The sequence below is a fragment of the Ambystoma mexicanum genome, chromosome 3p (genome assembly GCF_040938575.1).
Source record: "Ambystoma mexicanum isolate Mex_15411 chromosome 3p, UKY_AmexF1_1, whole genome shotgun sequence".
NCBI lineage: Eukaryota > Metazoa > Chordata > Amphibia > Caudata > Ambystomatidae > Ambystoma > Ambystoma mexicanum.
In genome coordinates, this window is record NC_090925.1 from 1033546169 (window position 1) to 1033561533 (window position 15365).

General features: G+C 45.4%; 1 protein-coding gene across 9 annotated transcripts in view; it reads left to right on the top strand.

The window, feature by feature from the left end:
• Positions 1–15365, top strand: part of SRC (SRC proto-oncogene, non-receptor tyrosine kinase) — a 520693-nt gene that overhangs the window by 379453 nt on the left and 125875 nt on the right. For 7 of the 9 annotated variants that reach the window (XM_069652377.1, XM_069652381.1, XM_069652378.1 and 4 more), the window contains one exon: positions 14709–14726. The exons of the other annotated variants lie outside the window; for them this stretch is intronic. In XM_069652377.1, the coding sequence (XP_069508478.1) occupies positions 14709–14726 (18 nt within the window). The remainder of the gene's footprint in view (positions 1–14708; positions 14727–15365) is intronic. 9 annotated transcript variants of the gene reach the window in all.

A 15365-nucleotide genomic window follows, 5' to 3' on the forward strand; every position in this document is an offset into this window, starting at 1 on the left:
CGGTCAGGCATCGAATGAGTCATTTGGAAATGCAACTCCAGTGGGACCAAAACACTGTGTGGATGTCAAGCCATCTTTTTTTGGCCACAGTCACATATGGTTCCCAGACTTTAGGCAGTGGCTGGTGGAGGCGTTGATGCCTCCAAGCAGGGCTTGGAAATAACAGTTCAGGGTTTGCTTTCCGCTTGGTGAGGCTCAGATGAGTGCGATCTGCACCCTGCTGTCTCACCTCAAACAGCCTATTGCTTTGATCCTGCGATTTCACCAGTGCCGCATACCGAAAGGAACAGAGCATCCCCTTCAATAGCAGCTAGAACACTCATCCATAGAAGTGGCTTCTGACTTGTGTATTTTAATTGAGGATATCCTGTTTTGTATCCAGGTGTTTTCTCGGTTGTGACTCACCTGGGGCTTACTCCTTTGTGCAGAAAGAAATTAAACCTGGGCGTGCTGCAGAGCCTTCCCTGGGTGTAAGCGGACACAAGTTAAATCTATTTAAAGAGATTCATAGCCATGATTTTCATAAACGATGCAGCCAGCTTTTAGGTTAAACCAAGGAAGCGCTCTTGAAATCCTCCGGACATATGTATGCTTTTGTACTTTTTGAATAACAGGGTCTCATTTCTAACAATCTTCAGTTTTCACCCCGAAGGTCTCAGTTGGATGTGTTAGTTCCTCTGCACTCATGTCCCCAATTGGAACTGGTTAGGATGTGGTCTTTGAATAATACTCGGATGGAATCAATGGTTTTATCCAATTGGGGAACTCTGCGCTGATACTGGCAAAGGCACTCTAAATCACTCTAGAAGAGAACCATTTTGCATGTTCTGGCCATCAATGTAGTCCCTCCATCACATTCTCGCTCGCAATATAAGTGTACCCTAACATTCTAGGTATTTCACTGTGCTTCTATGAGATTGCAATATCGATTCCAATCGGGCCATCTTTGGTAGTATGCAAGTGGAAAACAGCTTTGCTCTTTGCTTCTAAGAAAGTGTATGCTGCCATGATTGCTGGGACAGGAAATTGCCCTTCTTCATTCTGAAGTATGGTTTCCTGCCATGGCTTTGGAGAGAAAAGACCTAGGCATGTATGCCTTCGGTGTGGGCCGCACACCCCAGTTTCCCACTTGGGATTTTGTCAGTTTCTTTCTGTTTGCAATAAAATAAGACACTTTGGTGATTTGTCAAAAAAATTATATTCTTGATTTAATTTTCCAAATTAGAACTTCTTGAAAATTATTTTGTACTTCATTGGTTTAAACTCCACCAATGAAGTTATTGCTCAAGAATGAGGCAAAATGTGAAACCAGTATGGCTAATGCATTTCGGAGTTTTCCTTCTTCAGAGCCAGGGTATTACTGTGTTGCACACATTGTAATTATTGCAATATCAACATTCAATAGAACACGCCACATTATCATGTTAGAGTTCGACAGTGCACCGTACGTCAAGAGAACACAAATTATGCCAAATTAAACAGGGTGCCCACAAGGACAAACAGATATTTAACAAAAATGCGAGAACAAAGAGAAAAGAAAAAGAAAAAAGATTACAACATTACATGTGTTCCTGGCATAGCAAAGCATACCCATATTTTACTTGAAATGACAATGGTTATACCTTATAGGCCATGATATTCTACTTCGATTGATCGCATAATTACTTAAATAAATTCTAATTTACGTAATCACATATGTGCTTCAATAAATACCTGCATGGCACCATCACATTTAGTTGAGTGCAGTATAACCTTATTTTCATGCACAATGTCACCCGTGTTGTGCCAAAAATAATTCTTCACGACATTAAATGCATTCAAAAGTCTTTTACCTATGCTTAAAGTGATGTGCTTTTTGTCACTAACCTGATTGCCAAGTTTTGAAATGCACGTGGTGAGTGTGCGTGTTATCTTCAAGAGAACGCAGCCTAGCATGAGGAGAGCAATTCTACTAGCTCCTGCTCTTGTTAATCTTACTAATTCACTTAAAATATCTTGCGATCTTGGATCGCGTATGCCTGTTCAATCTATACGGCTTACCTGGAGTGCAGCTTCAGCGTCCTGCTGTGTCGACTGCGAACGGCGTATGCTGCTCGCGGTTTGTATGGTTGTCATTAGCAACGTGAAATAAACAATATGGCCGCATGTTCCTGCCATGGCTTATCATTCCAGCCTCCTCTGGAATTAAGATTTGTCCCGAGCAACAGCCATCTTTGCCAGTTACTAAAAACCTAAGATTGTGCTTTTTAGAGATTCAAACTCTACACATTTTGTTCTTGATGTTGGCTTCTACTTTGAAGCTCCTAAACGATTGACGTTTAAGCCTTCTGACTCATCCCAAGCAGCTGTTCATTTTGACCCAGCTCTCAGTGCCTCTGTCCGATGGTTGCTTTATTGTGCATGTAGTTTCTATTGGAGAGTATAGTCCCCCATAGCCTTTAAAATGCCATCTATGGCTGATCCCGAATCATTTTGTTTTTCATATTTGCATGGTGTAAACTAGGCCAAAAAGGCCACGGACTGTTTTACATTTGACGTTGTGTATATACAAGAAAACATAATTTAGCTCATGGTGTGGGACGAATCTGGACAATGTGTCCCTTCTCCCCAGATGGGGAGCCGCCTTCTTTGAGATTAGAGAGCTGGGCCTGCTATGCAAGATCCTGCCTGGGGCTCTGGGCAAGAGGGACCTCACCAGGAGTGACTCCCCTCTTGGGGACAAGGACTCCCACTCCAGCATGGAACTCCCAGTCCAAACCACCCTTTCTGCATATATGGATGTCAGAAAAGACTGTTGCATTCCCTCTTACTATAATTCACAAAGATCCTTCTTTGACTCTATTGGGTTCAGGTAATGGTGAACCTCACCCGAGTGTCATGATAAAGGAAGACTGACGTGTAGAAGAAGAGAATGGACTCTGAATGGAGAGGGAACTCCCACGGTTGGAAGAGCAAGTGCTACACCAAGGCGAGCCCCTGATATCCTACAGCGGCAGAGCCAGCAGTGATGTGCAGAGCGAGAAATCCGCTAGCTGGTGGCTGGATACCTTGACCGAGCAGGAGGCTGTGGTCAAGGGGGTAAGAGGACAGAAAAACTACAATCTTATGGGGTGGTGTGACCACTGAAGAGCAGTGGTGGGCTTGGTGCCTAGCAACCAATGCCAAAACCCGAGAGAACCCACAGATGCTGAGCTCCCACCGACGAGCACCTTTCCCACCATGAGAGGTACAGACTGGGAAAGAGATGCTCCAGATGTGTGTGGAGGCAAGCGAGCTATGGGATTTTGGGTTTACAGGAGCATCGATGCAGGTACGAAACACAAAGCAAATATGACTTGTAATTGGCTCCTCTAAACCAGAGCACAAGAAATAAGGGCACCGTAATTCCATTCTGGAATAGCTCCCTAAGTTTAAGCACACTGCGCCTCTAAATGAGTGGAACAGATCCAGATACTGTATATCAAAGCTGAAATACCGGCCAAGATTATCAAGGAAGCACAGACGTGGGTCCTATGTTGAAACGGAGGTAAGGGAAGTTGCATACTCTGCAACATGCAAACAACATGCTTTAAATGTTGTTTAGATGTGTCCTAATCTATATTTATAAATTGTCCTAAATGCAAATTTACATGGGTGTGCTTGTTTGACAGCAGTTGGCCTTGGGAGCGAAATGTAGCTCCTGGTACCTGTTGGCGTCAAGCTAACAAGGCTCTTGTAGGCTACAAGCAGGAGCTAAATAGCTCCCAGCTCCCCTCGATTTCGAACCCTGCTTAAGCATTTTTATTTTTATTTCAAATAAAACATTTTAAACATGACCACCTGTAGTCCGTCCTTCTGGTTCACCACAGCTGCAAAAAACAACAGTTTTCCAGATAGTGTAATGTTACAGAAATATTTGTCCAAAAGGGAAATTAATGTTTTCAATTTGAATGTGGGGGAACCTGACCAGTTCCAGAAAAGTCTTACATTGATGTGTGAGGTTTCCTTCTCTTTCTTCTGATAGTAAACCAGTCTCCTAAAAAGGCCCAACTCTCCACAATCCTGAGATTGCCGTGCTCCGCTTATACAAGTGTGGCTTCCAAGCTAGATTGCCCTAGATTGGACAGTACATGTCTGCCTCCAAGGGAAGCCAGTGAAAAATGATCCTGACTGGTTTAATGTAATCTATCTACCTATGGCCCAGTATCGATCAATTTGGCAGAAGTATACAATGCCCTGTGCAAGAGAGCAAGGTGTTGCCAGTCCTAAAATCTGTGTCCATGCCCCTTCTATTCCATCTTCTGCTAGTGTCCATCTTTCATTCCAGCTAATCTTCTCTGGGATGATCATGCAAAGGCTGGTGAAGTTCTATTTGGAGAACTGCAACGAGGTTGAGCGTCTTGTTGATATGATATATGATGTGGCATGTATAAGACGCCTGTACACAAGTGTTTCTCTGCTACTCTGGTTTACAAAGGGCTTCTGTATTAACTTGTTTGACTGGTCATCTCTTGATCATGGTCAAGGCTTGTATGTCGGCCCTCGTCCTGTTCTTCTTTGGGTGTCCTTTTTACCCACTGGGTGACCGGTTAATGGTGGTCAGCCTGATTTCTGCAATGCCATACGAAGTGGGTAGGTATGAGATCTCATCTGTCATCTCCTACCTTTAATGCTAGTTTGGTCACCCTGTTGACTGACGAGCACTTTCGCGCACTCGCTTTTCCTAGCAACATGTTTAAAAGACGTGGGTGGAGCACAGCTGTCCAAGCTTGCATGCCACTCAATCCCCAGTCCTGTTTACACAGGCAACTGATTATCTTCGACTTCTTCAATAGGTGGACCTGGACGAGGAATTCCCATGACTTGGAACTCCTTTCTGCTGGCTCTGTGAGCGTCCCTGAGAAAGGAATTACCCATTCCTCTTGTCTTTTTTGTGTATTGTAAATGTGTGATTATCAAATCTTACTTTTCAATTATTACGGTCTCATATATGGCCATCTAAGCCAGTAAGGTTGCCATTCCTGTTGAGTGTTCTTGAGAACTCTGAACCCTGCAATCGGTTTTGAATCCCGGCAATTCCAATTAAGGCATTCACCCTTCAAAGCTCTATAAATCGTCCCGGGAGGATAGCACAGCGGCAACGTGCGCGCCTTGGAAGCAAGACGACACGTAGCAACACAGGTTCGATCCCCAGGTCCGCGCTTAGAAACATCTGGGTGTTTAAGCGTGTTATAAATACGCAACTAAGAGAAAAACAATTACGCAACTAGAAAACAAACAATTCCTGTCACAGCGCCTCGATGCCTGCGGGCTGTGTGAGCGCTTTAAAATGTAAAAATTAAAATAACAAATTTAAAAAATCCCGTTAAAACACCTTTTATTATAGGCTTAAAAGTGAAGGAATATGACATATGCTCAATAACCATTTGATGTATTGTAATCCTTCCAATTTACATTTCATCAAGTGGCTTTCATGAAAGCTGTGCATATTATCCAGTAGACACTACATTAAGGAAAAGACATCACAATTTTTGCTTTTGTCAGTAAGGATTGAGTGAAAATGATTTGCCCTGCAATTGGACTTGTCAAGTTGATTGGCTGTCACTGTCGCAGGAGCATACTATTTTGAAGTAGAGGATCAGGCTGGAGAGCCACACTGACGCTATGTACTGCGGCGGGGCACAAGGAGGACACAGATCCTGACTTATTAAAGTAAAAAGAAAAAGGCCTAACTTTCCCCATGTCTATGTTTGGTCCTTGCCTATATTAATAACTAAGGTGCTAGTTTGTAGGTCGTGAATGTCCAAAGATACAAGACCACTGTCCAAAAATACCCTAACTGACCATACTACTAAGAGTAAACTAACTTGGGTCAGGAGAATGAATCTTCTCCTGACTGTACTGCTAGTTACCAGTCTTTAAAATACAATTTGCAAATAGTCTCTCCTGATTTCTTGTATTAGTCTCTTTAATTCCCCTAGCGGACTACGAATCCCTTTTGTCTAAGTTGCTTTATGCTTTTGGTCACAGACCTGCTTGTGCCCTTCGGAAGGAATGTAGTTTTCCTGGCTTACTCTGGTTTTTAGATGTGTATGTCGGTAGGCTCTGAGCCTTGCCTTTCTCTCTTTAGTACTATTTTGTTAGTGTGCTGGATGGCGTTTTGTTTTCCCTTCTTTCCCATTGTATTTTGTCTAACTTGTTCTCTCTCATTATCCAGTTTCGCCTCGATGTTCTCTATTGTTTCACAAGATTCATATCTTCGTTTTGCGAAGTGAACTAGTTATCTTCCACTGTGTGACGTGTTGTATGATTTTCTTAGTTTACAATCTGTCACATTTGCTTTCCTAGTTAAATCTTTTTAATATCTTCTACTATGACAAGCTGGCTGCATATTATAATTATTTTCTGTTAATGCACAATCTTTGTATCCATTTAGTTTCACAACTAGCTCTAGTTCATGTCTTCTACTATGATACGTATTATACGTATGATACGTACTATGTATGACATACTGATTCTTTAGAGTCTCCCTGCACCTCTCGTTTGCCCGGTTACCTTCTGTTGTGAAAGGGAATGTTGTTGGGGGGGGGGGGATTTTGGTCCCGGGTGTCTCCTTCCTGCTGGGTATCGGACACGTTCTCCTCTCCAGCATTCGCATTGTTGCCTTCTCTGTCTCCATTTGGCAGCATTGCATCGCTTGATTGCACTTGTGGTTCTTCAGTGGTCTCGGCAATGTTATTTAGACCAACTGTCCGCCACAGATCCGTGTCTTTGGTCTCGCCACTGTCATGATCACTTCCAGGGTTTCTGGGTTAGTTTCTGGTGTCTGGTCCAGGAAGGAGTCTTGGTACAGATCTGTAGGGCTGGGTTTTAGCATGGCAAACATGGCATTCTCACATTGCCCAGTACCGAGGTGACAATGGGCTCCCATAGAGATCCAATGGTGTTCCAATCCCCTTAAGATGGCCGTCCTGCAGGTTACTGTCTAAGCAGTCATTGACAACTAGACGTTTGGCATAGACAACTATAAAAGCCCCGCCTCTGCAGTAACACGCGCTTTGTGTTTGTTCCTCTGACGGCAGTGTAATGATACCGGCGCTCAGCTCACAGACCTGCAGAATAATAGAAAAAACGTCACGTTATGAACTTGAATAGCTCACAGAAAATCCACAGACCTTAGTCTCCAACGTACCTGACCAGAGTTTTCTGCAGCAGCCGTCCTCCGACAGGTCACTTCATCTTCTGTAGTTCCGCAGTTCAGTCAGCAGTCTTCGTCCACGGCCGCAGCTTCATTGTGAGATCTTCCAACCTCTGAAAACCTACAAAGACAAAGGTACCATAGTTAATGAAAGATCATTACAGACTAGTGGTAAATGAAAAAAAAACATACACGCATACGTACCTGTAGCTCAGGCGAGCTTTTACCAAGCATTCCAATGCCTCACCTCACAGAAAAAAGTCAAAGCTTCTTAACTAAGGCACGCTGTGTCGCGAGCGCCTTTACCGAACTATGTACGCCTTTACCAAACTACATACGCATACTTGCCTGAAGAGAAAACCCATAGTTGGATAACAACGGCACGCTGGGCCACGCACCTATTTGCTACGCGTGCATCCTTTCCTCAAAAGACTTCATGTTTTTTCTTCTAAGCCCAAGCTCCTCAAGTGAAAATTATTTCTTCAGAGATCCTGCAAAAGAAAGTTGTTAGAAACATCAAGAGATCTCTCCAACCTCAGAAACTTTTTTTCTCTGAGAGACTTCAATGCCTTTCTGACTAAAGTCAACAAAACAGGTGAGGAGAGTGTGGGCCTTAGGAACTATAGGGTAGCCAGTCATGGTGGGAAAACAGGGGAGAGCCATAGCAGATTTACCACTTTATATTGATCCCAGTTTCCCCCTCCTATTTTCTCTTTTTTATGACAGGGGGAAAATCCTAATTAACCAGTATTGCCAGATCACCAGGGTTCTGGACCATTTATGCTCCTGTGGTGACAAGGTAAGCATTACAGCCACAATCTCTGCTTGGGCTCCAGCACTGTTGGTCTCTCAGGATTGCTGTCTCTTTGGCAGCCGGAAAGCTGCTGTAAGTGTGTTTGAAACACACTGGTTTCTTGCTCTCGTCTGGTGTAGTGCAGCTTGGGGCCTCCCAAAGCCTGCAACTATGATCCACATTTTTGTCTCCTTCTCTCTTCCCTATTTGGAATCACATCCTTTAACATACTCATCGCAGTAAAGTAGACCTCCTGATTTAAAGGGATACCTTTCCTTCCCAGATAATGATGCCCCTTATGAGTTTTTTTGTCCCAGTTTTGACCATTCATATTTTCTTGTATTTTAACACCTGCCATGTAGGCCATGGTACGACCAGCCTGAAGGAGTTACACATGGAAACGGAAGCCTTGTTCCCTAAAGGGCGTCTCTCCAAGTGAGGTCCCACTTGCTTCTAACCCTAGGCAGGGTATTGCAGAGCAGGCTCACCTCCACAGCCTCTCAGGAATGGGCCACCCTTAGGGAGAAGGGACAAATTCCCTCTTCATCACAGTACCCACAAATAGTCTTTAAGCATAATTTCTTTGCACATGCTTGGATTTCTCGGGCATTATGATCTTGGTCACAGCACCAGTTGCAGAGCAGGGTCCTCAATGTCGTTATATAACTGTGGATGGAGATGGTTCTAATCGCTTCATTTGCGAATAGTGTGATTACCCATTTTCCAGTTTCCCACAATATTTTTTCAAAGCCTACCCTAGAAAGGCCCCCCACCCTCATCCTACTGTAACAAGGTGGGGAGCACATTGGGCTACACTTGTATGTTCACCCTATAACGTCATTCAATTTTCTTTCTGATCATTCCCATGGCCTTCTGGGACAACCCATGTAGCCCTCTTCTCCCCTGGCTACGTCTTGAGTCCTTTCTGCCTTTCTGACAGTTGGTCCGCCCCAGCCATTTTGCTGGTCTGTTGAATTGCTAAGTGATTCCCTGAAATTGTTTAGATGGTGCAGGGCGTATGTTTAACATTGAGTGTTGGCGCCATGGGGTTTCTCTGGTTGGGAGTTGCTAGATGTAAAATGCATTGCAGGAGCATGCATGCGATCTTACCGGTGAGTTGCAAAGCTAATTGGTCATCCATGCTGGGCAGAAGGTGCAGCCTTTCAGTCCTAGGGCCCTCTGTGACAGAGGGGAGGGCTCCTGACCCAAGCTCCTTGTTTTGGTCCGGTAAGGCAGACCATTTTACCTTGAAGGCTTTTTATGCTCCAAGCTAGACAGGGGTGCATACGGATGCGATCTAGACTGACAGGTTCTGACTTGCAATACTATAAAGGCCACTGGATAGGGTATCAGTGGAGACAGTGAGGCTCACTGTAGGACTTTCAGGCTCTGCGTTCTAGCCTTGCAGTGACTGTTGGGTACAGACTGAGACCCCAGGGCAAGGTTAAGACATCTTGATTTCAGTCCTAGCAGCATGGCAGCAGCCCTCGGGAGCAAAAAGTTGGAGTGGATATTGGTTCAACCTAGATGTTATCGACAGGCATTCTAGAGCAGCGCAGTCGGACTTCAGGTGCAAGTAGGCCTTTCCTCATTGTGAGAGATTGCAGCAACCGTCTGGGTTTTCTAGGTCCCAGCAGAGCTATGAGGATGCCAGCAAAGTTTCCAGTGATGAGACGGGAAGGTGCCTGTGGTGGTGTAGGCATTGCAGAACTGGCATTTTGTCAACCGTGAAAGAACAATGAGTAATGAGCAAGGCTCCAGAATGGTTGGTTGCATCAGTTTGGAAGGGGAAGGCACTTGATTCCGGACTTCCCAGTGGTCTTAAGGCAGCGTTCCGAAACGCAGTGGTTGGCTTGGCCAATGCTGGTTGCATCAGCAGTTATTTGGCACTTCTCCGGAGGTCCTTAATCTCCAGATCAGATTTGTTTGATCCATTATCTGAAACGGATCCAGGTCCTCTCCTTTTATCTAGAAATCAGGCTGGGTGCCCCCAAGCCCACCTAAAGGGACCAGCGACAGTCGAACAAGTAGAGGCGTCACAATCCAGGAACGCCTGCCATCTCACGTTCTGCCCAGCAAAAGGACATGTCCTGGCTTAAGTGTGGTTTGGGACCAGACAATACCAAAATGCAGTTTCAGCCAGCTCGCACACACAGCACACACCAGAAATTCAGAGCTGGATTGGCACAAGTGTGCACGCTCCTATCGGGCAATTTCCAACCTGAGACGAAAGGAAGATGGCTAACAAAAAATGGCTTGCACCATGAAGAACAGCCGTTCGGAGTATACCCTACTAGGGGCATTATTGCAGTAAAAAAATAAAGGTACACGGTTATGCACTGGGGAAAAAGATGAAAAACTGTTTGTTGCCACCAGCTTGTTTAGTACACATCATAGATGTAATTGGGGTGCTACCTAGAGATAAAAGGGTACAGTGTCCTTATTGCACCCTCTTGAGGTGTGAAAGTTAAAATGAGAAACCAAGTGAAGATCCAATTCCTTGCCCTGGTAGAAAGAACCAAAGGGACGGAGCAGCACACCCCAAAAGAAATGAGGGAAACTGGCGAGTGAGGGACACAAGAACCCCCTCACTTCAAAAATTAGTATAGATCCAGACAAAATGAATCTATTGGATTCTATTGAAATCTGTGGAGGGAAGTTTTGAAAAGAGAGGTTGCTAGAAAAATGCCATGTCTGTCCATGTACTATCACAGCGGGGACTTGGTAAAATGTGAATAGTGTATATTGACTGGTGGGAAAAGGACACGGGCTCTAGGTTGGAACCTACCTTGCTGTGCTCCGGTAATAGGTTTTCTTGGTTATTAATGTTCCGGCAAGATCACAGGTTAGGAATGAGGTGCAGCCCACACCTCGTTTGGTTGGTAGGAAAAGAAGGGGGGACACCTGGATACCTTGTCTTGGTTTTATATATGGAATAATATATTGTCCACACAATCTTGCATTTGGAGTGCTATATTTGTAGCATGGTTGGTTTATTTTCTTCAGTTGTCAACATTTTTTGGTGGGTACAAGTAAAGAGGGGTTCTAGTTGCCCCATGTGGTCAGCCGACAGCCTTGAAAAGGATCTACGGGTCCAAACACCTAAGTGGTTCGGTCCTGTGCCCCCTGTGGGGTCCTGGTTACAATTGGTCCGGTGTATACAGTGGCTCTGTTGGGCCCTATTGTCAGGGGAGTTCCTCCTTGTACGCGTTCGGCAGTTGTGTGTGTGTATATTGACTGGTTTGGGAAGTGGAATGGGTGAGAAGTACATCTGGTCTTTATCTTTTACTGTAAATACTCAGTCTGGAGAAATGTATCGCCTTGTGGTAGCCCCACTTCAAAATATGGCAGCTCTCGAAAATATGTTCTGGGTTTGGGAACTGCAACCACTCACCACTCACATGCTGTAAACCCCATTCCTCGCCTCTTCCCCCCACCCCACGCCCCAACCCCCGACCCGTGCTTCCATCAAACTATTTTACCAAGGGGCTAATCCTGCTCTGGAATATTCCCAATGTTTGTTTTTTTCAGAACACAATTGGTGGATACGCCCCCTCCCCTTTAAATCCTTTAGTACATTTTAGAAGTGCATTTTTAAACCGAGGGCAGACAATGTCTTCTCGTTTAACTTGGAGGTGAAGTGCGACAAGCTTACAGCTAGTTAACATTTGAAGATTTATTGCATTTCAAAACCAATTGTGGAGACTCGTAGAATAAAGTACACACTTTTGATTTTTGATGAAGTGAGCAGTTGGATGAGCCCGCCTCCAGTTTCTTCAGTGCAGTGATTTTTCTTGGCAAACTCATTTGAATGGCATCCTTGGGGAGGGCACCATCTGAATGTGAAAGTGTAATGTGATGACCTGCATGCTTTTGCAGTGAATTATCATTGATGGAGGTTGGCATACCTTCGTAGATGATGGCTAAAATGGGCAAAGCCCCTTCCATGGCGCACACTGTTACACGCACTGAAAGAATAACCTCAAAATCTACAGCCTTTCATCGTTTTAAGAACCTTAAGAGAGTTGCCCAGCCCCTCCATTTTAGTCTGCAATCTGGCAACCACGTTGAAGACTTTCCGTAGATGATAAAGAAACATTAGAAGTGCGCCCGCCCCTCTTTGTTTATCTCCCGTGTAGGGGAGTACCTCCATTTCCGTATGTTTGCGACGATAGACCATAAATTGGCTGTATCACTATAAGTGGTGTAATAGTTCAGTGTTTCTTCAACTGCACCCACACAAATTACCGTGGACTCCTTTCTGAAAACAAATATAAGTTACGCAATGGCTGAACTTTTTTCCATAGTACTGGATAGACCAATTGGGCTTAACAGTTTTTCCTTGTTGAACCACACATAAGGTGTCCGTGCTTTACGATCTGAAAGATGGCCGCCACGAGTGATTGCCTTGTTGCCGGACACGGCGCAATTCCCCAGTGGGCACAGTGCACGTCTTCACGAGCAGGCGAGATACGTCATGCACAAGCAGGGTCTGAGAGCCATACTAATAAAGAATCCGTATTGCCTGTGCTGTCAAGGGAACGAACGAGCAGCAGACATTGACTGGGGACGGGAGAACCCTCGGTTCCAACATTGCGTGCTGGTGGCGTCCCGGACCTGTGAGGGACCGCAGGAACCCAACGAGGATGCCCGCCTCCCCTCCCCCCACTCTTCCTCTTTGGGGCCCTCAAGCCACCACAAATGTAATGGCTCCTGGAGAATCGTTTCACTGGATTAGGGCGGTGGGGATGGTATCTCTGACAAACTGCCTTTAAAAGACGTTAAAGTGATGCATTTTACAGCGCACTTTAATGCATGAAAGAATCCGAAAGATTTTACAAAGTATTGTGTCTTTGTTCATAATTCAGCCCAGCACTGTCACTAAAACCCATTTCATGACGGTGCCTACGATTGCCAGTATTATACCAGTGTAAATATGTTCATGCTGGTTTTGCCAACATATGTCAGTATATAGGCACTGTAGGAACACTCATTTGGCTGTATCTCCAATGTGCATTATTGTTACTGTAAGAAGGCCACGCCCTGCCCTTTGTGCCATTTTAAACTGAGCAGTGCTTCCCAAACCTAATTTGCCTGCGCCTACACCTACCAGCATTGCCCTATGACACTTGTGGCTAACGCCATAGTATTCCAGGACTGCCACTGTAATGAAAAACATCTTGGCTGACCATTTTAGAATCCTCGTTCCCATTACCTTTTGCATCACCCCCACCGACCTAATGCATGCACACACTCGCACCCCCACCTCCGTTCCACACATGCACATAAGCACACTCTCAAATGTTGCACACATTCATACTGTGTGCAGACACTCCTACATGCACAGAAAGGTTTGTATATTTCTCTTGCCTGCTCTGCCAGCTGCAGACTCCGCCCCATGCAGTGCACTGGCAGGAAGCAGGTGGCGGTATCAATCAACACAGATTCCTGGTTTCGGAGATTGCAACACGGTCATGTATTCTGGCACCTCAGACAGGCCTCAATGGAGGGAATGTGCAAGACCAGCCCTTGCAAATATGGGCCTACATGTCCAATGGGCTATGCAAGGTCGGGGGCAAGCAAAACTCCTCTGGCCTTGCGTGGGCGGTTGGCCATGCATAGGCTGGGATACTGCTTCAAAAGGGGTATCCCCTGCACAGCTTGGCTGAGGAGCACATCTTGACATGTTTACTGAAGCTGACAGAGCGGTCTAGTTTGTAAATGTGCCTACTTTGGATCCTCAATAACGGGTGTCCGGGTACGGTGCCGGGGTGCCGCCCTGTAGCTCATTGTTGATGGGCTGCTAATGCTAACCTGTTCGGATGCCTCCTTAGCCTAGCCTACTTGTTCGAAAAATATTTGACCTTTTCCATTTGTCCGAATAGTTTTGTTTTTTTGGTCAAATTAAATAAATATATGGGGAGGGGTAAGGTAACAGGTTAAAGTGGAGTGAAGTTGGGAGGGTGAGGGGCGGGGTCTCTCCCCCCCCACCCCCCGCATTTTCGACCAAAAGAAATTGGGTCAAATTGGAAAATAACATTTTTTTCGATCAAATTGACCTCAGCCGAATTCCTGCTACACAGTGAATCCATATGACCCTGCCATCACCAGACGCTAATTGGCAGAATGAAATGGCACCGCTCAGAAGCATAGCATTTGACTACGCCACCACCGGCAGGACTGGTGCATCTCCCGAGTGCCCCTGGGAAGCTTTTTTGATAACCTCCAACCGCATCCTGGGAAATGTGCGTTGATCTACCAAAGCCTAGGTTGCAAACACATTCCCTTTGCACCCTCTGACCTCTCTTCCTTGCTAATGTTTCGGTAATCCGAAAGCTCACACATGCACACAAGAGTTCCTTAGTTTGTATGGAGAGGCTAACGTTCTATTAAAAGGGTCCTAGGACTATGTTAACTTCTGTAGTCCCGATATTTATCAGTGTACCTTATCCTCGGGAAACTAATGTGGCATCTGCTTCCTCTAAGCTGTGCTCACCAGGGCCGCATCTCCATGTTGTCTTCATCTGCCCAGCCACCAACGCCCAATGCCTGCCCTGCAGTGTAATGCTAGAGTGTGGTAACTCGCCCATCAATTATACAAGCTCCTCTCAATGCCAGTGAATTACAGGATGCGTGGGTCTAGGCTTCTGACTAACTACTGTTTGCAATGATCTGACCCGCCCTGTCTAACACATGCTCTCTTTGCATTTCTCCTTCTCTCTCTGCTGCTTCGGTTAGGAGAAAGGTGGATGTCAGGTTTGTATACTCCTGCATTGTTTGTTCATTTTCTGTGAATGTGATTCTTGCAAGCAAGACTTTTAGGGTACTCCCCTCAACGCCCTGTTTGAGAAGTTGATCAACCCTTGTATTCTGACCCAGGCCCATTTGATCCAGCAGAACTGTGCATCGCCGGGTCGCACAAGGCATGCACCTCCCCTGCTACTCCATGTCTGTTGTATGATCACATTAAAGTGCAGCTGTGCTGTTCTGCCCAGGGCTGGGACAGCACATCTGCCATCCGTAAAAACTGCCCCTGAGTCTGGGTGCTGCCTGGTCTCCATAGGTCCCATCACTAATAAGCACTTAACACACTTTCCTCTCTGAGCGGGTCCATGGTCTTAGATCCTTTGTTGGCACCACAGTCTTCAAGTTGTGAGGAATGCATTTCTGGAAAAAGAGCAGCTGTGCCCTGCTGAAGCAGTACAGCCCAAGCCTTACAGCCGAGAGCGAAGGCTGACCAACGGAGTCTATATTGTTTGTGGTTTGCATACATTTTACTGTGATAGTTAGTGGCGTGACTAATGAAATAAGCGCCAAGCTCAGCCCAGTGGCAGTGGTGTTATGTGCTCAAACAGATTGCATGCTTGAAAAACTGTCAGCCATATTTGTCAAATA